This window comes from Podarcis erhardii (assembly GCF_964252035.2).
Source record: "Podarcis erhardii genome assembly, chromosome: 6".
NCBI classification, from domain to species: Eukaryota; Metazoa; Chordata; class Lepidosauria; order Squamata; family Lacertidae; genus Podarcis; species Podarcis erhardii.
In genome coordinates, this window is record NC_138510.1 from 359,838 (window position 1) to 386,700 (window position 26,863).

Sequence of the window (26,863 nt, forward strand, 5' to 3'; positions counted from 1 at the left end):
AGCTTCCCAGAGCCCAGCAGCAGCTGCAGCAGCCGCAGCAGCAATGCACATGCCAGGATGCCAGGATGAGCCCCTCGCTCGGCTGCCGCCGCCGCTGCCTTTGGGGGTGGCAAGGTAGGGCTGAGGCAGGCGAGTGCCAAGGAAACTGCCAAAGCGCAGGAGAGGGGGAGGAGAAACCGCTCTCTGCTCTGCCCAGCCAAACATCAGGCGATGCCGTTGGGGGGAGGAGGAGGAGGAGGAGAGGGAAGCGGGCGACACCAGCAGCATCCCAAGCAGGGACTTCTTGCTCCGGCTGCCTCAAAGCGCCCCCCCCGCAAGAACCAGCTAGGCATGGGGTGGGGGGCAGATCTGCCTTTGGTGATGGGGGCACACATTTGTTTAGCTGGTGCAGGGCAGGGCAGGCCTTGTTGGAGGGCACTGCTGGGGCGGGGGCAACTGGGACACATGAGGGCTGAGAGAGCTGGGCTCGGGGGGGCAGAGAGGGGCATCATTTTCTTTTTGTGTATCACTGACGCCGCTTTCATACAGCCTGCAAAACGTAATAAGGCCGTCGGGAAAGCTTCTGTCAAAACACCCCTGGAGCATCTGTAGGTATTTTGGACCTGCAGGTGACATGTCTGCCTCCGCAGTTCTGTGAGACTGTGAATCCTCAGTTTGGGAGGGTTGGCAAGACTGAGAAAGAAGTGAGGGGGCTTCTTTCTACGTTGTTTGGCAGCAGTGAGGGAAATGCACTCTGCACATGCTCAGCCCCGGCATGAAGTGGGAACTGGGGGAGGCGAGGCCTTCAGGCTGAACCGTGACCTGGAAGCAGCTCCTGGGGCCGACCGCTGGGGGCCTTGGCTTGGGCCAGGGTCTGCTCCTGTGCCCTCTTCCCTCCAAGGCAGGATCAAGCTGAGGCCAAGGTCCCCTCTCGACAGGCCCACCCTTTCCTCCCCACCTTTGGCCGGCAGCAGCGTCTGAGACGCCCCGGGCAGCAGCCCCCACGCAAGCACGCCATTGCAGGCAGCAGCAAAGCAATTTGGCTAGTTTCATAGCCGGATAAAAGACGGTAAATCCCCCAGAGACAAACCAGACCTGATTGAAAATAATCTTGCCAGCCAGGCAATTAGGAGGGCGAGCGGAGAGGCGAGGGGGCCGTGACCTGCCGCCTCTGGCCTGGCACCGCTGGCGCAGCATCTCCCAGCAGCCGTGCCGGATGCCGCCTGGCGTTTGCTCCCCCGCCACCCTGGAGGTGGGGCTGCCCTCCTCGGCTGCTTGTGGGGGGCAGAGGGAGGGGGCAGCCATGGGGGCAAAAGGAGGGCCAAGAAGAGGGAGACAAGGCAGCGGGAGAAGCCACAAACTCCTAGCAGAGCTTGGCTTGCAGGTGGCAGAGGGCAGCCAGGCAGAGACTGCCCTCTGGGGCTGTTGCTGGGAGGTCAGGCCTGGCCCATCCAGGAGGGTGGTCATGTCATCGCCTCCGTTGCAGAATCCAGGGGGCAGCTCCAGAAAGCAGCAGGTGCTGGTCACACATGGTGCATGTGCAGGGCAGCAGCTTCCCCTTTTGCCCCCGTCGGGGATCCATCCTGGCCGGGGCAGAAGGCACAGCCCAGGAACAGAGAGGAAGCGCCAGGAAGCATCTGGCGGAAGGTACCTGGCAGGAGGCCCTCGGCTTCCTTTGGTGGGAATCGTGGTTGGGAGGGACCCTGATTCCCTGCATTGCTCCCTGCATTGCAGGGGAAACCCCTCCAGCGCTACGGGGCTCTCGCAAGGCTCTTCTTTCCCGGGGGGGGGGGGCACTTATGGGGCTTTCCTCTCTCCCAGGGGGAGTAACACTCTGCAGTTGTCCCTTCCCTCCCCGCCTGGCCTTTCTCTCTGTCAAGGTCGTTTGGAACCTGTATCCTCCTGTCCTCTGCAATATTTACAGTTCCTCCCGGCTTGTGTCATCCTCTGCGGATTTGACGAGGGCCCCTCGCTCGGCGCTCCTCCATCCGAGTCATTAACTTTATTGTGGAGGAAAAAGGAGGCAGCACAGTGGCGCAGGCAGATGCCCGGCCGGCCTGGCAGGGGGTCGGAGGGGCTGTGCAGGGTGCGGCTGGGGGCTGGGGGCTGCTTCAGGAACACCTGGCAGGCGGGGGTGCTGCTTTTTCTGGGAACGCGCCCACAGCACGGATCCGGACGGAGGTGCAGAAGCCTCCAAGGCCTGGCAGTCTGGCTTCCTTGGCATCTCCCTTCTGCTCTTTGCTGGGCCAGTCGCCTCGCATCCCTGGCACGGAAGCCGGACCAGGCTGCCCGTGACACCTCTAGTCCAGCATCCTCTTATCCCAGTAGCCAAACAGATGCCCATTGTAGGAACTCTGCAAAACAGCTCCTGAGCAACTCTCCCCTCCTGCAGATTCCAGCGACTGGCATTCAGAAACCTGGCTGGCTCCAACTGTGGAGGCAGAGCAGTGCCATCCTGGCTAGGAGCACTCCAGAGCCCCCCCCCCCCCGCCATGAAAGCTTCCTGCCTGGGGGGGGGGAAGTGAAACAACAAACAATAAACCTATGGTTACATGAAACATACTCGATAAACACACAATATTTCAACGGAAGTCTCATAAAGTTCCAACGAACAAAGCAGAAGACCCCGTGGATCAGTTCACTCTCTAGTCAGCTCGTGCACCCCTACTAAGCTGTAAGATCCACTATCCTGTAACATTACATATGAGCCTGTTCTACTGATGAAGCCTAGGATGGCGAAACATGGCTAATATCCCGGAAATCCGTGTCTTAGACTCTGTGAAAGGATTCTGTGGAACTGTAACAACCCTTTGTGTGGATTATTGGACTCTATGAACAGACAGGTGGAATAGATACTTATACATGTATGGACCTTATGCACGAACTGACTAGGGAATGAACTGATCCACGGGGTCTTCTCCTTTTTCCGTTGAACTTTATGAGACTTTCGTTGAAATCTACAATTTGATACAATGAATATTATACCTTATTTATTCAAAAGTACAGCCGGTTGCGTCTTGTGTTGGTGGGGTGAGTCAGCGCCGGGGGGGGGGGGGCTGGGTCCCCCTCTGCCTTTCCAGGGGCTGGAGTCCAATGTCAGATGTGTGCAGTTCCTTCTTGATTCCACATGCCAGGAGAGAGTTTGTGTGGAATGTGCCACTTGCAGTGCCCCCTGAGCCGCCTCTCTGGCTCTGTGATCTGAGGAGGGAGGTCTTCCGTTTCTGGGTTGACATCAGGGTCCCAAGAGCTCTGTTGCCCCATGTGCCAGCCTTCCACCCCTCCCTTGCATCCTCCTCACAGCTCCCTTTCCCACCTGGTGCCCAGGTACGCCATCGACCGCAGCACCGATCTGGAGCAGATCTTTGACATCGACCCGCTGACCGGCGCCATCGTGACCAGCAAGGTGCTGGACCGGGAGACAGCCGGCTGGCACAACATCACCATCTTGGCCATGGAAGCAGGTGAGTCCCGGGGGGGGGCAGGCGGGCAGGATGGAGTCAGCCCAGAGGGGGCCAAGAAGAAGGAGAAGGGCCCCGAGGTGGAGGAGGCCAAAGGGGCTCGTCTGGACCTGAAGCAGCCCTCCGAGGTGCCAATGGGAAGCAGGAAGGGGCAAGCCAGCAGGAATATTAATCTGAGCTGGGATGGGCAGGCGGGCAGTGCTTCTGCCTCCGCTGCCACGCCTGACGTGGGGCCTCCTGGGGAACTACATTCCCCCCCCCACCTCCTTGCCTGTCTCTGGGGCTCGATGCCCCCGGAGGAAGGCAAAGCCAAAACCTCACGGCTGCGGCAGCAAAGGGGGAGGGGGCTGGATTGGGAGGGAGGGAGGGAGGGAGGGAGCAAAGGAGAAGCAACACCCCCTGCCCCCAAGCCCTTTTGGGGGCTTCCAGGAGGATTATTAGCGTCCCACCTTTCGCTTTTGAAGGAGATGAAGCACCTTTCTGATGGTGAGAGATGTTGGCAGCGAGACGGACTCTGGGAAGGTGGCGGATTCTTCTCCATTGGAGGTTTCTAAGCAGGGTTCAGGTGGCCCCCTGTGATTCCTGCATTGCCGGGGGTTGGACTAGATGACCCTGAGGGGCCCATCCAACTTCTAAAGCCATCCAACTTGATGGCCATCACAGCCTCCTTAGTTTCATGATGTGCTGCGTGAAGAAGTTCAGCTAAAAGAGGGCAAAGGCTGCTTTCCTCGCTTGTCCATGAGACCCCTCATGGTACACCGGGGGTGGGGCAGGCTCCCCTCTTTCTGCAGCACCCTGGGCGGAGAGCTCCCCTGGGCTCTGCTTATGGGGTACCCACTCTGGGCTCCCCTCCCCTCCCCACACTCCCCTCCCTCCCTCTCCCACCCACTTCACACATAGCCTCTCCCCCCCCCCCAATTTCTCTGCAAACCAGCCTGGTCCTTGGCAGGCAGGCAGGCGCGAAAGATGGTATTTTTGGGAGCCCTGCAGGAGGCGGCTGTAGCTGGGGAGGAGGCCGAGGTTCAGCACCAAGCAGATGGTGGGGGAGAGTGAGCGGCTCGCCTCCAGCAGCCACCCAACCCACCCCCACCAGCGGGCGCTGCTTTTGGCGGGGGTCCTGTGAGGACCTCGGCTCTTGCGCTCCTGCCTGCTACCCCCTCCTCCCTGGTCCTCCTCGGCTGTCTATATAATTTTTTTGCGGGGGGGCTTCTCTGTTCCATCTCTGCTGCTCTCCCCAAAGAGGAAGCCCAACAGCTTGAATGCTGCTTCCCCAAACTTCAAACAAGGCCGGCAGGAAACAAAGGCAGGCTCCCAGCAGCCGCCGCCTTTGATGCCTCCCTCGGCTGGGTCTCGGGGGTCTGGGCAAGCGGATTTCAGGAAGGGCCCTGAGACAGATTCCTTTCCTCCTCCTCCTCCTCCTCCTCACCCCCCCTTCCCTCTCCTGGCAGAGCCGGCTGGCTGGCTCTGCTCTGCCAAAGGAAATCTCTTGGGGGGAGGAGGAAGGAGTTAGCCGAATAAATAGGAATAAATATGCGTGGCAAGTGCAGGTAGGAAGCGGCACCTGTCTGGAGGGGGAGAGGGAATGCTAATGAGGAGGAGGGTGGCAGAGGGGGGCTGCAGGAGAAGATGCAAGAGCGTTTCCTGCATTGCAGGGGTGGGACTAGATGGCCTTTGGGGACCCCTTCCAGCTCGACAGTGCTGGGAGTCGAGTGTCCAAGGGAGCTGCCGCTTCCGGGAAGGCCCTCTGGAGAGGCTGGGCGTGAGGCGTTCCAAACTGCCCTGGGATCTTTGGATAAAGGACGGCGTATAAACTGAATTATTCCTCGGAAGAAGAATGCAGCATTTGTAGCTGGGTGACTTGAGAAGACTATCCAACAAAGGCACAGAGGAGACCACTCAGGGCTTCTTGGAGTCCCCAGGGGGGCAGGGGCTGCTCTTGCATTGGGGTCCTGGGCATGCTGCTGCCAGCCCCCCTCCCTCGCCATTCCTGCCCCCTTTCCGGCTGCTGTGGCTCAAGGCCTCTTCCTGGCCTGCCCGTCTCCTCTGCAGATCTCTCCCTTCATCGGAAATAAGAGCGTCCGCCCTCGCAGTCTGAGCCAGAATTCGGCCCTTGCATGTTTGGGGGTCTTGCAATTACAGTGGTACCTCTGGATGCGAATGGGATCCGTTCCTGAGACCCGTTCACATCCTGAAGCGAACGCAACCCGCGCCCGCATGTCTGCACATGCGCGGTTCGTGATTTGCTGCTTCCGCGCATGCGTGTGACATCATTTTGAGCGCCTGTGCATGCGCAAGCGGCCAAACCCGGAAGTAACGGCCTCCGTTACATCCGGGTCGCCACGAAGGACAACCCAAAGAGGCTTAACCTGAAGAGAGTTCAACCTGAGGTATGACTGTACCTTCCAGAGTAGAAATGTTTCCAGAATTCCCGGTTTCTGCCGCGCCCCTAATGGACTGTGTTCTTCACAGCCAGCCCCATGGCAGGGATGCAGGGTTCAGAACTGTTCAGTAGGTCCACTTGGCTTGCAGGGGGCCTGTGAGGGGCAGTGCCACTGGGGGGGGGGCTTGGCGGGACATGCGGGGGTGGACTAGATGACTCCTAGGGTCCCTTCTGACCCCACAGCCCAATGATCCTCTTGCCCTCGGCAGGGGAAAGCAGGGGCTTCCTCCCCCACAGGCCACGGTGCAGAAGGGCTCTGCTGCCCCCCCGCCGGCTCCCATTGCGTGGCCGGGGGGGGGGGGAATCCCTCTCTCTGCCCGCAAATACAAGGCGACAGGAATCAGAAGGGCCGTCTCTCCCCGCAACAGCTCCCATTTCCAGACCAGTCAGCAGCCCCCGGCGGGGAAGGGGCCTGTCAGGGCGCATTAGTGCCAGCGCTGGGCGGGCGCCTTCCCCGCCGACTCCCCTCTCCTCCGTCAGGAAGTTCTGACTCATCCATTTTAACTGTCCAGACGCTCCTGCCAGGGACATTATCCGGAGCGCTTTGTAATCATGAAATATTAATGGCGGATATTGAATTTAAAGCGCCATTTATGTCGGGATCCTTTGCTGGAAAGGGCAGTTGTAAAGGGGCGGCCTTCAAAGCGGGGGGGGGGGGGGGGCAGGGAGAGAGAGAGGGGGGGGTGGGGGGAGAGTCAGCATCTCCCACCCGGGGACCCAACTGCTTTGTGGGCCTCTTGCAAAGGGCTTTTGCCCTAAGCAGGAACATGACCCCTCCCTCCCTCTTGGTGCTTCAAGGGGGGGGGGAGAAGGATGACAATGAATGACGCATGTCTTCCGGTAACTGCCCAGGAGCCTCATTCCAGCCCCTGCCCATCACTGCTGGTGGGGCACTTGCTGCTCTTTGGGTCTCAACCCCACTTTGGCGCAATTCCGACACGCAGAATCGTAGGGTTGGGAGGCACCCCAAGGTCATCCAGTCCAACCCCCGCAAGGCAGGTTTCACAGCTAAAGAACCCCCGCCATAGATGCTCACACTTTCTGCACCCCCCCACACCCAGCGCTTCTTGGTGGGGCTGGACGCCCAAGGGTGCCTCTTGACCCCACCCCCAGGGGGGGACCTGCTTCCTCCCTGCCTCTCGGGTGCCCAGAGACCCCTCCAAAGGGGCCAGGAGCTCCTCTCCCCTCCAGGTTTCCCAGGCATGTGGGGAGGGTCATGGCCGGCCGGCCAGCGGCTGCCCCATCTCTGGCGCTGGCTTGGCTCTTGATGGTCCCGAGTCACAATGGCCCCACTCTGGCTCCCCAGTCCAATGCTTCTAAATCCCAGTGGCTGGGAACTGCAGGATGTGAAAGGGCTGCTCTGGCATAACCTCCAAGTGTCCCGGTTTCCTGGGGATAGTCCCAGAATTACAGAACTGTCCCAGTTTCTGATTTGATCCATAGCTGTCAACGTTTCCCTTTTTTAAAAAGGGAAATTCCCTTATTCTGAATAGGATTCCTCGCAAGAAAAAGGAAAAGTTGACAGCTATGATTTGATCCCAGAATGTCCCGGTTTCCCGGTTTCCTCCCCTCCATGTCTCTGAGAACAATCAAAGTGGAGTGTGTGTGTGTGTGCAGGTGCAAAAACAGAGTCCAGCTTATACTGAAAATACAATCCCTGCACCAAATGAAGGAGACAGTGAAGCTGGCATAAAAAGCCCCTCCTAGAATTTCAAAGGAAAAGGTCACCAATCTGCTTTAAATTCTTTAATTGCAAAGCTTCAGCAGCCAGCCGTCCTCAGAAACACCTGGAGTTTTTGTTCCTTTCTTGTAAGTGGAGCCTGACGCTGTCTACTCAGAAGTAAGTCCCACTGTAGTCAATGGAGCTTACTCCCAGGTAACTGGGTAAAGACTGGGCAGCCTTTTGCTGCCATCCAAAGCAGTTCAATAGGATTTACTGCATGGTATGTTCCTGACCATTCTCACAGATTCCATTATTATTATTATTATTATTATTATTATTATTATTATTATTATTACTGTTCCCCCACCTTTTTCCCTGACAGGGACTCAAAGCATCTTACAGCTAATTTTTTCTTTCATTCCATTTATTGTTTCCCTCGACCTCCAGGTATAGGGCAGGATATAAATTCAATAAATACATAAATAAATAAAAATTCTCTTTACAACATCCCTGCTAGGTAGGTGAGACAGAGAGGTTGCCCTTGGCTCAAGGCGGCAGGTGTAGATGGGTCAAGATCCAGCAAGGGAGAAGCTTCCTGGTGCAGACCAGGCTGCCCCTCTTTTCACTGGAGAAATGTTGGCGAGCAGATGGCTCTTGTGCCGTCATTCTGTTGCTGGCCTCCTCCCCTGAAGGGCACCCGGTTGGCTGCCGTGAGAGCAGGATGCCTGGCGGCCTGATCCGGCGTGCTTTGCCTTCTGCTCTGGTTCGATGCTCTTTGGGCAGCCGAGAGCATTTCCTCGGGGATGCGCAGGGCCAGCCGCGGCATGAAAGGGGCCTGTTGAGCCCCGAGAGCCTCTTGGAGTGTTTGTGCAGATAAATCTTCATTTCCCGCACAAGCTGTTTACCTTCCTTGGGCTAATATTAGGGATTCTCTCCCTGTTTTCTCCGGCGCTCATGTAAAATGATGGGCCCTTGACTGCTGTGTCCACTGCTGGTAATTGAGATGATAAATCTTCCTGCCGGAGAACGGCCGTAATCGCAGACGGAGCTGGACCGCTCCTTAATTACCCTCCTGCCGCTGAGCTGGGGCAGTGCAAGAGATGGGGAGGGGGCCAGAGGGAGGGGAGCCCCGCTTTCCGAGGGGAGGCTCACCTGCGCCAAGGGAAAGGCGGGGGCCAGGATCCAGATGCACCAAGGCTTGGGTAGCAGGGCGAATGGGGTTAGAAGGATCATGGAATTGGAGGGTTTCAGGGTGGGGAGGGACCCCAGGGGTCATCTAGTCCAACCCCTGGTTATGAAGGAACTCAGCCAAGGAATCGCTGGCAGGTGGTTGCCTGACCTCCGCTTGGAAACCTCAATCAAATGATAGAATAATGGGGCTGGAAGGGACCCCCAAGGCTCACCATGACTTTTGGAAGACATCTGAGGGCAGCCCTGTACAGGGAAGTTTTTGAGGGTTGGTGTTTTGTGGGGTTGTATATTTTGCTGGAAGCCGCCCAGAATGGCTGGGGCAACCCAGTCAGATGGACAGCGTATAAATAATAAAAATGTTGTTGCTGTTCATGTGGGAGGTTCCTTTTAAACCAACTGGGCTTTCTCCTTAATCCTCGACTTTGGTCATCTGTTTGACTTTGATTCATACACTGATTCTTCTTCTTCTTGGCGATCCCTCGTAGCCGAGTAAGATGGTCTTCCATAAACACAGTCTTAACAGTGAGTCCTTAAGTGACTGTGGAGGCCAATTCTGGACCCACACGTCCTTCCACAGTGGGGACATTGGATTCCGGGCGGGAGTTGACCCCAGGGAGGGTTTGCCAAGTGTTCTTCCTCTTAGCACGTTTCTCCCTTGCGTCCTGAGTTCGAGTGTCTTCAAAGCCCATGACCCCTTTGGTAAAGGCTGTTCTCCAGCTGGAGCGCTCGCAGGCCAGTGTTTCCCAGTTGTTGGTGTTTATACTGCATTTTTTTAGATTTGCCTTGAGAGAGTCTTTAAACCTCTTTTGTTGACCACCAGCATTACGCTTTCCATTTTTAAGTTCAGAATAGAGGAGTTGCTTTGGAAGACGATAATCAGGCATCCGCACAACATGACCAGTCCAGCGAAGTTGATGTTGAAGAATCATTGCTTCCACACTGGTGATCTTTGCTTTTCGTTTTATGCTCCTTATAGAGGGTGGGTGGCTGTGGGTCAGGGATGCTCCCGCTGCAACCCCAGAGGATCGCCCACCAACTGTGCAGTTCTGTGATCCTGCTGGGAGTGGGGTGGGATTCTGTGCCGGAATGCATCCCCCATGGATCGCCTCTCCTTGGCAGAGAGTGGCTGCCTTGCCAGCCTCCCCTCGCTGCCCCATTGGATGTGGGGAGTCCCTCCCTCCCTCCCTCCCTCCCTCTGCTTCCTTCCCCGCTTGTCATGGGCTGCAGAGGGCCTTCCCGGCTTCCTGGCACATCCCCTCCTGCCGGTGCCCCTCCTCACGGGCAGCTGACGCGGGCGGATCCTTCTGGATGAGGCCGGCAGGTGCCCCCGGCAGGAGCCTGCAGCCCCCCCCAGCTGAGAGTCCCATCCTGCTTCTCCGTGCCCCCCAGCTCCCCTCCCCACCTGCCTCCCCCCCCCCACGGCGCTTTCAGATTAATGGCATTCCGACTCCTGGAGGAAATGCGGTGAAAAAACCGGCATGTTTAATTTTAATTTAGGAAAGCATTTAGGTAGCGGAGCCTCGTTTCCTCGCTGCTGTCAATCACGTTTTCTCAAGGCTGACATCAATTAGTTTAAAAATATTGAATGTAATTTTGCCTGACACAACATATTGCAGCCACTGCAAAATATAATTTATTTTAGAAGAAGAAATAATTAAACTAATTTGCATGTCAGTCAGCCGGGTTGGGATGCTGGGGGAGGAGGGGCCGGTGGAGATGATGGATCCTCTGGGGAGGGGGAGGGGAGCCGCCTTGCCCCCTCCCTCCTTGCGACCCCCCCCCCCCGGGCCGACTGCGGATCCCCTTTGGCCTCGGAGTTCCAGCCCTGCGCCTCCCAGCAGCCTCTTGCCACAGGGGCCAGAGGAGGGGCTGGCAGGGGCTGAGCAAGGCAGGAGCTGGCAGAGGAGAGGCAGCGGGGAGATGCCCCCCCCCCGGAGGGGCTAGGATGGCTTTGCTCCAAGACATTCAGGAGAAGGGGAGCAAGAAAGGCTGTTGGAGGAGGAAATGGGGGGGGGCTCAAGCTAGGAGGCATGGCACCCCCCTCCTCTCCTTTTTATTTTATTCTTATTTTTTATTTGCATTTTTCAAATACAGAGACAGAAAAGACAAAGAATACATCCCACGTCCCCTTCCCTCCACCCTCTGGCTGCACAACTTTCATATTCCTCTTGACTAAATACCTGGTGATTTCCCTCCCACCCTATTCCTGGTTTCTTTATTTTTCTATTAAATCACATGTTCCAAATTCTTCATCTTCAAAGTTCTTTGCCTGTTAAATTCTGTTATAAACCACCAGAATGCCTATATCACGCAAATCCAATTGAAAACACACGTAAACGTAATAGGCCGTATAGTAACAATAACAAAGTTATTTACTAGGACTACAGAAAAATACAAAAGAGATGAAGAAATTAGTAAAGAATGTACTATGGCACTGACTATATAGGACTTGTAGCTTGTACATACTGGACTTGGTGGTCAACCGAAAAGCTACATTTTTATTATATTATGTCACAATGTCGATTTTGACATTATGGGAAGTGGTATCTAATTTTTGAGCAGTAGTTCTAGTAAATAACTTTGCAATTGTTACTATATGGCCTATTATGTTAAATTCTGTTAACTTCTGTTCTGCTGGAGTTACTCCAGACCTGCTAGGTTATTTCCTTGTTAATACTGGTTCTTAAAATATTCAATAATCCTTTTCCTCCCCTCTTCCTCTAACCCCCCACAAGGACCCTGCCAGGGAGGCTGAGAGGCAGGGACTGGCCCTCAAGGCCCCACCCAGGGAACGGCACGGCCAAGGGGGGATTTGAACTCTGGTCTCCTGGGTTCTAGTCCTCCTCACAAGATGGAGCACACTTGTTTCCTGCTGCTCTGGAGGGTAGAACTCGAACCCATGGCTTCAAGAAAGGAGATTCCGACTAAACATGCAGAAGAACTTTCTGGCAGTAAGAGCTGTTCTTCCGTGGGATGGAAGGAGGTTGGGTGGGCATCTGTCTTGGATGCTTGAGCTGAAATGGCTGTGTTTCAGGGGGTTGGACTAGATGACCCTTGGGGTGCCTTCCAGTTCTACAGTTCTGTGATTCTATCCAAGGAGACAGGTCACTGGGGGATGTGGGATGAGGGGGAAGTTGCTGTGCCCCTTGTGGGCTTCCCATGGGGTGTCTGCTTGGCCATTGGGGGACTGGGTGGCTCTTTGAGCTAATCCACAGGGAAATTTGGGGATTAAGCCGCCAGCTGGGGCCTTCATTCGTGTACAGGAGAAGTTCAGCTCTTTTCCGTTCTTGGTGACACTTGCTTCCCCTGAGCTAAAAAGGTAACGGATCCCTGTCTCTCCCCCCCCCCCGCAGTAACGGAGTCCAGTCTTTTTCTTTTTTAATAATTTTTTTAATTAAATTTTACAATTTAATATTCAATACATTTATCATATAAAAAAATAAAAATAAAACACAACTCCCCACCCCCATGACTTCCCTCAACTTTCCCTTCTGGTTCTTTAACTATTTGCTACTTCTGCTTAATCTTTGTCTTATTTTTCATCTTTAAATGTACTGCTCTTATTTTCGTATCATTTTTGTACATCATTTTCTTCAAATTACATCTTGCATTTAATTAATTTCCATATTGTTATTTCTTAACCTTTACTCTTGTTTTCTTAGTTGTAAGTGTTTACTCAAACCCAGCTAATGAGTCCATTTCTTTACAATATTTCTGTAAATACAGCATGAACAGTTCCCATTCTTTTTTAAAGTCTCTATTGTCCTTGTCTCTGAGTCTTCCTGTAAGTTTAGCCATTTCTGCAGAATCCATCAGTTTTGCTTGCCATTCTTCTTTCGCTGGTATCTTGTCGTCTTTCCATTTTGGGGCTAGTAAAACCCTAGCCGCTGCTGTCGCATACATGAATAACTTCTGCCCTTTCGGTAATTCCTGGCCTATAATACCTAACAAGAAAGCTTCTGATTTTTCAAGCAAGGTTATTTTAAACATCTTTTTCAATTCGTTATATATCATTTCTCAATACTTTTGGGAAAGGATGGCTGAATCCCGTCAAAGGAGACGATGGGGTCAGGTGTCTCTACTTGCACTGGCGTGCTTTCAAACTCCTAGGTTGGCAGGATCCGGGACAGTGCAAGGGGAGCTCGCTCTGTCATGTGGATTTGAACTGCTGCCCTTCCGATCGGCAAGCCCAAGAGGCTCAGTGGTTTCGACCCCCATGCCACCGGGGTCCCAAGCTTCCCCTGAACCCCGTTGGCGCTTGTGCCCCCCCCCAGCTGGCAGAGATCCTTCCTTGCAGCCCGCTTGGACACCTGGGAACTTGGCCGCCTCCCTCTGGCAGGCAAATGTGCATTTTTGAGGACTGTGGGAAGAAAAGGGAGGTGGCTTGTTTGGCTGGTTGAGTTGCTTAATTTGTAACCCTCGTTTTGTCTCCTGAGCCCCAAGATGAGCAAAACGTAAAACCTCTTAAAATCATGATGCATTAGTAGGGCAGCCAGTCCTTTTATTACGGCATCATGTTGCAAGCACAAATACACAGCTCTCCAATCTTCCTTCCGGCTTCAGCAGCATTTTAGGCTCCAATGAGAAGTTCCTCCCTCCCTCTGCCTCCTTTGCTCTCTGATACGTTTGGAACTCCAAGTCCGTGGTGAGGGGGGGGGGGGTTCCCCACGCTCTCAAGAGGCGTCTCAACTAGCTGCCCCCTCCCTTCCGGCTCCCTTGTCATTATCTCATAACTGGGTAACTCCTCCCTAAGCTGTTCAGCTTCTGTTTCTCTCTCTCTGCTTCTGAACATACTGTGGGCGGGGGGGGGGGGGGACTCTTCCCTCTCCAGCTCTCCATCGGAGAGAAGCTGGTCTGCCATAGAATGCCCCCCCCCCAGTCCTCGTCTTAAGACCATTCCCTGGCACAACGCAGGCTTGGAAATGCTAAGGGCACCAAGAGCCAGAGCCTCTGTCCTGGGCTGCCCTTTGGGTCTCTGCTTCCCTCCAGCCATTAATAAACCAGCAGCCTGCGTAGTCCAGGCAAGGCCTGTTTGCAGGATCAGACCCGGGGCTCCTGAAGTCCTGCATGCTGCCCACCATGCGGGACCAGAGCGCATTCCAGAGTTTAATGGCAGTGTGTAAAGAAGGGCTATATCTTGTCCATCCCGATGCTTCATCTGCCAGCCTTGCATAATTTCACACACCTCTGGTTGTTATGCCACCTTCTACCAGAGTTTCCACACAAGGGATGTGCTCCCTTCCCCATGATAATTTGGGTGGCCCTTTTCTGGGTACACAATATCCTTGATCAGCTGGTTACTGACCAAAATAAATAAAGACAATATCCCTTTTTGAGGCAAGGCGGCCAGAACTGTGCACAGTCCTCCAAATATGGTTGCCTCAGAGATTGGTAAAAGGGCATTGCGATGGGGGGGGGGGAGTTTTATTTTCCTTTCCTAACACTCCCCATCATCTGAAGAAGTGTGCATGCACACGAAAGCTCATACCTAGAACTAACTTAGTTGGTCTTTAAGGTGCTACTGGAAGGAATTTTTTTATTTTGTTTTGACTCCCCATCAGGCAGGGGTGGCGGCTCAGGAGTCCCTGGCGGGCGGCCAGGCAATCTCTCTCCCAAAGCCACCAGCCCAGGAGAAGCGCCTCGCTTTCTTGGATGATTTTCTGAGATTTCTTGTGAGCTACGCTTACTTCTGTTGGCTTAAAATTGTGCTGCCTCATACGTGTGTTTTTTTCTGAGCTGCCTTGTAAGAAAAGGCTTCTTAAAGAAATCTGAGCAGTGGCCAAGAGGAGGGAGGGAGGGAGGGAGGGGGCAATGGGCAGTGCCTGCCCCTCCTTCTCAGTTCCAGCAGGCCCCCCCTCTCCTGTGCCCATCTGCCCATTTCCTCTGCCCAGATCCAGCCCCTGCCCAGCCCATCCTTGCAGCTCCGTCTCTCCCACTCCTTTCGGTGGAGCAGGGCAGGTGCCAGGCGCTTGATGGATGGCGCCGGCCCCTCCGCCGGGACCCTCCCCTCTAATCAGCAAAGTGGCAGCCGCGGCAGAGCAAGCCGGAAGAGGGGGGTCTTTGAAGGCCGGCTCTGGCTGCCGTGATGGCCCTTTGCCCCCGTCCCCCAGGCCTTTGGGCAACGGCAGTTCCTTGCAAACTTATCAGCAAAGAGGCAGATGTTGGAGGCCAGCAAGGCAGAGCCAGGCTAGCTGGCCAGCCTGCGGGTGGCATTGCCAAGGAGTCAGGGATTGGCAGAGTCCCCTCCCTGGCTAGGCTGCTGCACTTCCTGGGGGGTCTCCTGCTTCTTTCGGCTGCATCCCAGAATGTCGGCCGCTCTTCCTGTTGCAAAGGGCTCCCAGAAATGGCTGCTGGTGGATCAGGCTCAGCACATCCTGCCCCTCCCAGCAGCCAACCGGGTGCCCTGTGGGCAGGATGGGGTGCAAGGACAGCCCCTCCCCCAGCGACTGGCCTTCATGGCATGCTCAGAGGCTGACTAAAGCTGCTTTTAGCCTCAATTTCCTGGATTTATGGTGATATGAGAGTGGGGCAGGGAAGTCAATGGGCAAGGCTTCCTCACCCCAGAGAGGCATGCCCTCTCTCAGCAAGATGCCTTGAGGTGGAGGTGATGGTCTCTCTTGGGCATTGGCAGAGCTGAGCAGGGAGAGATGCCCCTCCTTGCCCGCCTCTCTCCAGCAGACGCTCTCTGCCACGGAGGAGGGAGACTGGCATGGTGCCCGCCAGCTGGGCTTGCTGCCAGCCCTGGCCAGAGCGATGCTTCTTGGCAAAGGGCACTAGAGGTGGGGTGTGTGTCTGTGCCTGGAGGCAGGGGCATCGTCCGCATTGCTCCCACCCTACAAGCAGGGTCGGACACAGTGTCCAGGCTCACAGCAGGCTGGCAAGGGGGAGAGGCAGCTGTGGGCTGGTCTAAGGAGGGGGTGTCTTTGCACCAGGTGGGGCTGGCAGGGGCATACCTGGAGGTGGGCAAGGAGCTTGGGGCTGGCCTGCATTTCTTCAGGGCTGTTGGCCAGAGGGATGGGGCTGAAGGCAGGGGCTTCCTGTGGTTCTGGGCTACTCCATTTGCCGTGGGTCAGGCTCTGCTCCTTCCTCACGGCCTCAGCCCTCCGTCCTCCCAGGCGGCTGCATCAGAGAGACTTTGGCTATGGAGGGGGGTCAGGGGAGTTCTCTCTAGGGCTGGAGGGGCCTGGTTCCACCTTTGGCTGGGAGATGCTCTTGGGGTGCCAACAGCCCCCCCCCCCGAGCTCCCTGGCATGTGGTAAAACCATGGAATTGTAGAGGTGACGGGGGGTGGCAGAGATCACCCCTGGGGGGTGGGCGAGTGGGGCCACCCGGTGTATTATCCTGCCAGAAAAGTGGACAGTCTAGATTCTGCCTTCAGTGGGTAGGAATGATGCAGCCACCCGAGGTCACTTTGATGTCCATCAGATTCAATGAGGACACAAACTGGTACAGTGGTACCTTGGTTTTTTAACGTAATCCGTTCCAGAAGTCCATTCGAGTTCCGAAACATTCAAAAACACAAAACTGAAAGCGGAAGCCTCAAAACGGAGGCCGCATTGCCTGTTCAATTTCTGAGGCAAGTTTGAAAACTGAGGCATTGACTTCTGGGTATTTGGCATTCGAGTTCCGAAACATTCGACTATGGAGGCATTCGAAAACTGAGGTACCACTGTGTAGGTTTCTTCATGCCTCTGTTGAGAAGATTATAGAATCATAGAATCATAGAATCATAGAGTTGGAAGAGACCACAAGGGCCATCGAGTCCAACCCCCTGCCAAGCAGGAAACACCATCAGAGCACTCCTGACATATGGTTGTCAAGCCTCTGCTTAAAGACCTCCAAAGAAGGAGACTCCACCACACTCCTTGGCAGCAAATTCCACGGTCAAACAGCTCTTACTGTCAGGAAGTTCTTCCTAATGTTTAGGTGGAATCTTCTTTCTTGTAGTTTGGATCCATTGCTCCGTGTCCGCTTCTCTGGAGCAGCAGAAAACAACCTTTCTCCCTCCTCTATGTGACATCCTTTTATATATTTGAACATGGCTATCATATCACCCCTTAACCTCCTCTTCTCCAGGCTAAACATGCCCAGCTCCCTTAGCCGTTCCTCATAAGGCATCGTTTCCAGGCCTTTGACCATTTTGGTTGCCCTCCTCTGGACACATTCCAGTTTGTCAGTGTCCTTCTTGAACTGTGGTGCCCAGAACTGGACACAGTACTCCAGGTGAGGTCTGACCAGAGCAGAATACAGTGGCACTATTACTTCCCTTGATCTAGATGCTATACTCCTATTGATGCAGCCCAGAATTGCATTGGCTTTTTTAGCTGCCGCATCACACTGTTGGCTCATGTCAAGTTTGTGGTCAACCAAGACTCCTAGATCCTTTTCACATGTACTGCTCTCAAGCCAGGTGTCACCCATCTTGTATTTGTGCCTCTCATTTTTTTTGCCCAAGTGCAATACTTTACATTTCTCCCTGTTAAAATTCATCTTGTTTGTTTTGGCCCAGTTCTCTAATCTGTCAAGGTCGTTTTGAAGTGTGATCCTGTCCTCTGGGGTGTTAGCCACCCCTCCCAGTTTGGTGTCATCTGCAAATTTGATCAGCATGCCCTTGAGTCCATCATCCAAGTCGTTGATAAAGATGTTGAATAAGACCGGGCCCAAGACAGAACCCTGTGGCACCCCACTAGTCACTCTTCTCCAGGATGAAGAGGAACCATTGACGAGCACCCTTTGGGTTCGGTCAGTCAGCCAGTTACAAATCCACTGAGTGGTAGCATATTCAAGACCGCATTTTACCAGCTTCTTTACAAGAATATCATGGGGCACCTTGTCAAATGCCTTGCTGAAATCAAGGTAGGCAACATCCACTGCATTCCCTTCAGCTACCAGGCTTGTAATTCTGTCAAAAAATGAGATCAGGTTAGTCTGACATGACTTATTTTTCAGAAATCCATGCTGACTATTGGTGATCACAGCATTCCTTTCTAGGTGCTCACAGACTGTTTGCTTAATGATCTGCTCCAGAATCTTCCCTGGTATTGATGTCAGACTGACTGGGCGGTAATTATTTGGGTCCTCTCTTTTCCCCTTTTTGAAAATAGGGACAACATTTGCCCTCCTCCAGTCTGCCGGGACTTCGCCTGTTCTCCAGGAATTCTCAAAGATGACTGCCAGTGGTTCTGAGATCACATCTGCCAGTTCTTTTAATACTCTTGGATGCAGTTCATCTGGCCCTGGAGACTTGAATACATCTAAACTAGCCAAGTATTCTTGTCTATCTCCTTAGGATTAGGAAGGAAAAGCCAGGAAGTTTCTGTCTGGAAGCCACTTGGCTCCTAAAACTCACCCTGCAATTCTAGGCTTGCCTATGGGAAATTGTCCCGGGGGGTCATTGGGATTTATATAGTCTTAATTCTACTAATGTTTTGTTGTTTGTAATGATTGGTTCTTTCTTGTTTTTAGTGATTCTTGTTTTTACCTGTAAGCTGCCTTGAGTCCTATCAGGCAGAGTATTAATAAAGATATAATGATGATGATGATGGTGTTGGAAGGGACTCCCAAGGGTCATCTAGTCCAACCCCCTGCAATGCAGGAATGTCAGCTAAAGCATCCTTGAGAGATTGCCGCCCAACCTCTGCTTCTAAACCTCCAGGGAAGGCGAGTCTGCCACCTTCCGAGGGAGTCTGTTCTTCCTGAGGTGCAGCTGGAATCTTCTCCATTAGTTCTGGAGCAGGAGAAAGCCAGTTGGTCCCTCTTCCGAGAGACGCCCCGCCGGACCTTGGGAGGCGCTCTCAGTCCCCTCTGCCCTTTTCTGTGTTCCAGACAATCACGCTCAGCTGTCCAGGAAGACCCTTCGCATCCGCATCCTGGACGTGAACGACAATCCTCCCGAACTCGCCACGCCTTACGAGGCGGCCGTCTGCGAGGACGCCAAGCCTGGGCAGGTGAGGAGCAGGAGGGGGGCAGCTGGTGGGGGGGCAGCCAGGCGAGGGGCTCTGAGCCCACAAGGCAGGCCCTGGACTTGGCAGGGAGACCTCAGGCGTGGGCGGGGTGTGGGGCCCATATGGGGCAGGGACAGCCTTGCTGGGCAGAAAGGTCCCCCCCAAACTCTGGAAACTCCCCTCCCTCCCTCCCACCTGCTTGCTTTTGCTTAGGGAGGGACTGGGGGGGGTGTCTTAGGTGGCGTTATGGCAGCCCTGACCACGAGCTGCAGTCTCTGTCTGCCCCTGAGAGGCACCTGTGGCCCCACCTGCCCCAGACCCCACCCCTTGAGTGCAGTTTGAGGGGGAGGGGCTCTTCTAGAAGACGCATATTTTACTGAGATTATTACAACAATTAAAGTAAGTTTTTAAAAGAAAAGAAAAGAAAAGGGAAAAAGAGAATAGATAAGAGCAATAAATGTAATTAAGGTTGCAAAGCTGAAATATAAACTTAGTATAGGTTGATTCAGGATGGTTTTGACAAATACATTTGAAACGGCCTTAAAGACGTCCGTGGATAATCGTTATCTGGAAGAATGGGCTGTAAGAGTTTTCATATCCATTGATCAAAGGGGGGGGCATATCTGTGTCTTTCCAATGTATCAGGATCAATCTTTTTGTGGGTGGGCACGGAGAATCCCTTGGTGCTGAGCCAATCCATTGGCGCCCCTTTTGAGCTGCTCCTCTGAGCACTGCCCTCCTTCCCTGCAGCTGATCCAGACCATCAGCGTCGTGGACCGGGATGAGCCCCAGAGCGGCCACCGCTTCTACTTCACTCTGGCCCCCGAGGCCTCCTCCAGCCACCACTTCTCCCTGCTGGATATCGAGGGTAAGCCAGAGAGCGCGGAGGGACCCCCCAGGTCATCTAGTCCAGCCCACCCACCTTGCCCACCCCAAGGTAGCCCTTCTGCTTGCTCTTCCGCACCCGAGGCCAGCAGCCCTGCCCCACGGCCCCGCCCCACTCATACACGCATGCCAGCTCCTGCCCCATCCTTGGCAAGCGCACCCCCCGCACCCCCCTCTGCCCTGCCCGCCTCCCCTCTGCTCTCTCCTGGGCGCGGTATAAATATCGGCGGTGACAAACAGCCGCCAACGGCCCATCTGTTTCTTTGTACAAATTTGTAGCCAGTTTTGAGATGTGATTTATAAATATTGCTGCTGGAGCCAAGACAAGACACTGATGGATGCCAGCCCAGATGGAGACACAAAGCGCTCACTTAAATCTCCTCCTTTTACATCCTCGGCGGCGGCAGGAAGAGACCTCGGGCGCAAAGCTCCGCACAGCCCTCCCTGCCTGGCCTCGAGATTGCTCCCCGGGGTCAGGCTGGCAGAAGGTGGTGGGTGGGGAAAAGGAGGGCGTCCTGGTTCCTGAGAGGGGCAAGGAAGTTGCTCTTCTCCTGGGATGCCCGCAAGCATTCCTGCCTTGCATGGGGTTGAGCTGGATGACCTTTCGGGGTCCCTGCCAGCTCTGCGATTCTGTGCACCTAAGCTCCACTGGGGCGCATCTGGGTTTGGACGGAAACACGCACCAAAGTGGGGCAGGGGGACAGCTGCTCTCCTTCTGGGCTTGTGAGCTTCCAGGGGCCTCTGTCCCTGCATTTCTTTAGCCCAGAGAGTTCTGTGCGCCCCATCAGCAAAATCTCCCCACAGAGCAAGAAAGCAGGAACAGGCACAACTGTAAGAGGCAGCAGCCGCTGACAAGGAGAATTTCCTTCATATTCATTTATTTATTTCTTAAGATTTATATGCCGCTCGATTGTGGAGGGGAAAAACCCAACCTCCAAGGCGGTTTAGAAAATGATAAAACCCAGAAAGAATGTACAGCAATTGTTTAAAAGAGACAAAAAGTTAGAAATACCAAAACGATATACAATTCGCACCAACTTTCTCAGCATCTGGGGTGCCCCCCCCCAAGAGTTCCTCATGTTTCCAGCTGGGCTTCTGGGATCTGGGCAGGCAGAAATCCGACCAAGGAAGCTTTTTCCAGCCCCACACCTCCCTGATTAATTTCTGCCTGTTGTACAGGCAGCTCACAGGGTCGCATCATCCCCCCCCCCCACAGCCTGCAAGGGTGGCCCAGCTGCTGCTCTCTGCCCCACCTTAGGGGCAGACTGTGGGTCCATTAGGTCCCACATGTCTGGGGCTTGGACCCTCCAATCTCCCCCCTGCCAAGGCCATTGGGCCTTTCCCTGGGGAGCTTGAATGGCAGCTAACATCCCATGGGGTGTCCTGTGGGACAGCCCCCCCCCAGCTTGTTTTCTTCTGCTCTGGAGGGCGGAACTCGAACCCATGGCTGCAAGTTACAAGGAAGGAGATTCCGGCACAACATCAGGAAGAACTTTCTGTCAGTAAGAGGCGTTTGTGGGATGGAAGGAGATGGGCCCTCCTTCCTTGGAGGTTTTTAAGAAGAGGCTTGGATGCCGGAGCTGAGATCCCTGTGTTTCAGGGGGATAGACTAGATGGCTCTTGGGGGTCCCTTCCAACTCTAGCATTCTATGACCCCCCCCCTAATGCAGGCAGGCTTTGCTGGGCTGCATGGAAGAAGCACAGGGGGCAGGTGGGGGAGATGGGGCCCCCAGAAATCCCTCTCTAGACATCCCCCAAAACACACAAGGCAGAGATGAGGCAGGACAGATAGGGGTGGGGGCACATCCCAGAAGGGCAGCCCCCACCCTCCCACTTTTGCAATGGGCTGCTTTTTGCTCTGGAAGATCCTCTCTCTGTGTGTGTGTGTTTCTTGGCTGGCTGGTGGCTAATTGGGAGCGACACCGGACGGCTCCTGACTGCAGGCAAAAGGAGCAGATGCAGGAACTCTCTAAAGATCTCGTTAGAAGCAAGGTTTTTTTTGGGGGGGGGCGGGAGGAGCTGGCAGCTTCCTGGGGACCCTGACAGCGAAGAGAGGAAGGCGGGAGAGGATCTGCAGAGTCTGTGCCTGCAAGGAGGGCGGGGGGGGGGGGAGAACTGACTCTGGCTGGGCTGGCCCCGAGGACGAATCCTGCTGCACCAGCTGCAAAGAGCACCTGACGGCCCTCAGGTGTGTGTGGAGGGGCCTGCCTGGGGAAGGGGCCGCCTGCCGCTCTCCGCCCATCCCATGACCCTCTGCCTCCTTGGATTAGTATCCGTAGAAAAAGGACAGTCACGGAACCGAGAAATTACACAAAACAAATGAAATACCGTGAAAATCCCTGAAACGAGAAGTAATTGACTAGAAATTTGAATTTTGGTCATTTAAGGTTTATGATTTTTCAATTTCCTTCTGAGGAAACTGAAAAGTTCAGTGAAACGAGGTTTGTAGCTGGCATCCCGTTAAGGCTTTGTACAATTCTAGTTTTTTTTAATTTCTTCCTTAAACTTTTTGATTGTTATTATTTAGTTTATTTCTATAAGATCATTTTTCTTGTCGATTCATTCTTGCTTCAGGGATTTTCATGGTATTTCATTTGTTTTGTGTCATTCCTTGGATTAGAATGGCAGAACTGTAGGGTTGGGAGGGACCCCCAAGGGCCATCCAGTCTGACCCCCTGCGATGCACGATGCCCCTTCTGGGGTGACCCCCTCCCTCTGCCTCCCCACAGACAACACGGCCGCCGTGCACACGCAGCGCCTGGGCTTCAACCGGCAGGAGCAGGACCTCTTCCTGCTGCCCATCCTGGTGGTGGACAGCGGCCCCCCCACCCTCAGCAGCACTGGCACCCTCACCATCCGCATCTGCGGCTGCGACAGCTCCGGCGCCATCCAGTCCTGCAACACCACCGCCTACGTGGTCTCCGCCTCACTCAGCCCCGGAGCCCTCATTGCCCTGCTGGTCTGTGTCCTCATCCTCATCGGTGAGTCTCTGCGCCCCACGGTGCCCCCTTCCTGCCCCTCCGGGAGGAGGAGGACCACACCTCCAAGAAAAGGCTGAGACGCACAACATAGAAATATAAAATGAGGACACAAATACATAAGAAAAGGAAAGGAAACCGATGAAGCCCCTCCCACCAACACTTTAAAGGGCAGAGGCTGTTCATCAGCCAAAGGCCGAGTGAAAGAGAAACTTTTTGCCTGGCACCTAAAGATATGGAAGGAAGGTGCCACAGATGGGGAGCCACTGCAGAAAAGGTCCCGTTCTCCTGTTGCCACCCTCCGCAATTTGAGGAGGAGGCACACAAAGGCGGGGCTCAGAGGAGGATCTCAGGGTCTGGGTAGGTTCATATGGAAAGAGGCGGTCCTGGGGTATTGGGCTCCTGAGCCAGTTAAGGCTTTATGGGTCAAGAGCAGCACTTACAATGGGGCCCGGAAACTAATTGGTAGCCTTCCCGTCTGATCAGGATCGGTGTCATAGGCTCAAACCATCTTGCTCCGGTGAGCAACCTGGCTGCTGAATTCTGCACCAGTTGAAGCCTCCGAATTGTCTTCAGGGGCAGCTCTATGTAGAACACATTGCAGTAATCCATCCTTGAGGTTACCAGAGCAGAGACAGCCGAAGTTAAGACTCTCCCTGTAGGGGCTGAGCTGGGACACCAGGCGAAGCTGACGGAAGGTCCTCTGTGCCACTGAGGCCACCTGAGCCTCAAGCGACAGTAGTGGATCCAGAAGGACCTTCTCCTTCAGAGGAAGGGGAACCCCATCAAGAGCAGGTGACCTGCCACCCATCTGGTCTAGGGAATCCGTCTTATCTGGCTTGAGCTTCAGTTTGTTGGCTCTCATCCAGTCCATGACCGAGGCAACACACTGGTCTGGCACTTCCACTGCCGTGTAAAGGAGAAATAGAGCTGAGTTCATCAGCAGACTGCTGACAACATACTCCAAAACTCTGGATAACCCCACTCAGAGGTTTCACGTAGATGTTAAACAGCAGGAGGGATAATATAGACTTTGAGGAACCCCACATTGAAGGCTCCGTGGGGCCTGAGCCCTTCTCAAGCCTCCCTCTCTGGAAAGGGGCCAGAGGAGGTGGGTTTGCCTTTCTAAGGAAAGGGAGACCCCTTCGGGTAGGAGGGGTTGGAAGGAGCCCTTGGCTCTTGTCTTGGGTCCCCTGCTCTCTCCCCCCCCCTTCCCGCCTTGACCACCCCTCTCTCTCTCCCCCCCGCCCCAGTGCTGGTCCTCCTGATCCTGACCCTGAAGCGGCACCAGAAGGGCCACCTCTCTTCTGAGGAGGACGAGGACATGCGCGACAACGTCATCAAGTACAACGACGAGGGGGGTGGGGAGCAGGACACGGAGGCCTACGACATGTCTGCCCTGCGCAGCCTCTACGACTTTGCGGAGACCAAGGGGGGCGGGGGCGAGGGCCCCCCCGTCCTGCCCTCGGAGCTGCACTCGCTGCCGCAGTGGCACCCGGCGCCCGACTTGGACTTCTCCGTCTTCAGGGACTACATCAGCAGGAAAGTGGGGCAGGCGGACGAGGACCCTTCTGTGCCCCCCTACGACTCCTTCCAGACCTATGCCTTTGAGGGGGCCGACTCCCCTCCCGCCTCCCTCAGCTCCATCGCCTCCCGCTCCACGGGCTCCGAGCAGGACTTCTCCTACCTGGGCAGCTGGGGGCCACGCTTCCGGCAGCTGGCGGCCCTCTATGCCGGGCGCCGGGGAGGGGAGGAGGACGGCGGGGGCGGCGGGGCAGAGTCCTAGGCCCACCAAACCAAAAAGACACCCCACCCACAGCGGAGGAAAGAGAGCCAGGCTGGCAGTGGCTTCTGGGGGGGGCACCGTGCGGGCGCAGCCAGGTCCAGCCACACAGCAGAACCCCCCCCCCAAGTGCCCTGGCCTGCCTGCAAGGGGAGGGCTTTGGGGTGAGGGAGGGCCAGGGCAGGGGGCCAGGGACGCCCCACAGCTTGCCCCCTCTCCTCCTCTTCCAGTGAAACTCTCCACGCCCCTTGAAGACTGCATCTCTGCCAGCCAGGACTTCTCCCCTGGCAAATTATCATTTAAATGGAGCTGCGCAGGGGAGGGGGCGGCTGCCTGGGAGGGAGGGGAACCTTTTGTTGTCGAAATTGATTTTGTCACTTGATTCCAACGTTTGACAAGCTTTGATTTGCTAAGCGGAGTCTCTGCCAAGAGGAGACTGCTGCTCCTTCGCCCGCTGGCTGGCTCTCCTTCCCGGGTCTCCCTCTCCAGGACATTCCTCTCTGGCCTCATCCTCGGGGAAGGGGAGGCCTCGGGTTGTGGGTTCCAGGGAGGGGAGGGGGCACAGCGCTTTTGCAGTGAGGGGGGGGGCATTTTGATTCCCTCCCTTGGCAGCGTTCCGTATCGCATTTTGGATTAGAACCTTCCACCCCTCTTGGGGACCAATCCTCAGGGTCTTCTAATTCTCCACAGCAGAGCGCTCCTCTCCCACATGCAGCCCCACATCCCCCCCCCGGCAAAGACACCCCCACCTCGTCCTCCCCAGGTGCTTGCAGTGTGACACCCCTCCCCTCCAGCAGGTGCATCGCTGCTCCGCAGGGTCTCCCCCCACCAACCGTCCCCTTCTGGCTCCACCTGCCTGTTTCCCTCTTGCAAAAGTTGTGCACCATTGGCAGACTCCTGGGACTCCCCCCATCTCTCCCTGCCATGGGTCTGTGGGAGGCAGCTCTCTTTGGGCAAATGGTTGCCCCCCAGCCTCATTGCCGGTCCCACTTCTCCCTACAAAATGCCCGACTTTTTGGGCGAGAGAACAGCAAGGGCCCATTGGGACTTGGGGCCAAGATGCAGGCCTGAAGGGTGTGTTGGGGGCTGGGAGTGGGGCAGCCTTCATGACTCCCCTTTCCCCTGGCACCTGCTGTGACCCCCAAGCTTCCTGTTCCTGGCCAGTTCCCCCCCTCCTGCCCCCCTTTGCAGGCCTGCCTGACTTTACGGCTCGGACCAAGCCGAGTCGCTGGTTCTCAGGATTTTCCCCAGTCTCCCTGGGCTGTTCCAGTAGTGGGAGGGGGTGGGGTGGGATGGGCCTCCCCAAGCCAGCCTGGCCTTCACTGTGACTTCCCCTCTGGTTCCAGAGAGGCAACTGGGCAGATGGCAGCCTCCCCCCCCCCGTGGTCCTTGTCCAAAGGGCGGGGGCCAGATGCAGGGACAGTGGCTCTTTGCTCCCCCCCCTCTCCTCCTCAGGAACACCTCCCATTCGCTCCCCTCCCTGTTCCCTGGGGGCAGCCGGCCTCTCAGGCCACGGGCCAAACAGGGTATGTATCTGGCGCTCCCCCCCCCACTGCCTGCCCTCCCACCCACCTGCCCAGAGCTGCTGTCCTGGTGACACCCCCCCCCCCACTCCTGCCTCTTCCCACCTGTAAATAGGGGTGCGTCTCCCCTGCCCCCCAAAGGATGCCCCCGCAGGAGGAGCTGGCAGGCCCATGGAGCACTTGGGGGGGGGCAGCTGTACTTTGAGTTCTGAGCCAGCCGAGTTGCTCACCTTTGGTATTTTCACACTTTGGTCTTTCTGGGACCCGGAAATAAATGATCTACTTGTCGTCTTCCTGGAGTCCTTTGTGCTGCTTTCCTTTGGTAAGGGGGGGGGGCAGGCACCCACCCTGTACGTGACAGACAGACAAGGAGAGGGCCCCCAGCACCTAGAATCATAGAATAGAATCATAGAATCCTAGAGTTGGAAGAGACCCCAAGGGCCATCGAGTCCAACCCCCTGCCAAGCAGGAAACACCATCAGAGCACTCCTGACATATGGTTGTCAAGCCTCTGCTTAAAGACCTCCAAAGAAGGAGACTCCACCACACTCCTTGGCAGCAAATTCCACTTGGCAGCAAATTCCACTGGCTCCAGGCAGGCGTTCAGAATCCCCTTCCCGCAAAAGAGAAATGACTCTCCCTCTCCTAAAAGGGGTCTGGATCAGATCTTCCTGCAGCCCTTCCTGCCTCTTTGAATTGTCACGTGGCCCTCGGAGGTGTTGAATTCTTCACGACCCACATATTTTTGTAATGCGTTTAATTTATAATTCACAATTCGTAATTTGTAATTCATGACACTGTACTTTGCAATTCCCATTGAATTGAAGGGGCTGGGGGTCAGGCGAGACTCCTGACTGGTCTGCGAAAGGAGGAGGAGGAGGGATGTCTCAGCCAAGCGGAATCTCTGGCGTCTCCTGCAAGAACCCTTTTAATCTGCCACTAATTTGAGGTCTGCGCTTGAGCCTCTGAGCCAGCCCCAAATCCAGCTCCTCTCCATCCCCCCCAACAGCTGCTTGCAG

The 26,863-nt window shown here is 55.2% G+C and overlaps 1 protein-coding gene across 6 annotated transcripts in view; it reads left to right on the forward strand.

The window, feature by feature from the left end:
* CDH22 (cadherin 22) overlaps positions 1 to 26,135 on the forward strand; it is an 89,312-nt gene extending 63,177 nt beyond the window's left edge. For all 6 annotated transcript variants that reach the window (XM_081867653.1, XM_081867650.1, XM_081867652.1 and 3 more), the window contains 5 exons: positions 3,304 to 3,440; positions 18,557 to 18,678; positions 19,426 to 19,543; positions 22,290 to 22,541; positions 23,792 to 26,135. In XM_081867653.1, the coding sequence (XP_081723779.1) occupies positions 3,304 to 3,440; positions 18,557 to 18,678; positions 19,426 to 19,543; positions 22,290 to 22,541; positions 23,792 to 24,324 (1,162 nt within the window). In that variant the 3' untranslated portion in view covers positions 24,325 to 26,135. The remainder of the gene's footprint in view (positions 1 to 3,303; positions 3,441 to 18,556; positions 18,679 to 19,425; positions 19,544 to 22,289; positions 22,542 to 23,791) is intronic.
* The last annotated feature ends 728 nt before the right edge of the window (positions 26,136 to 26,863 follow it).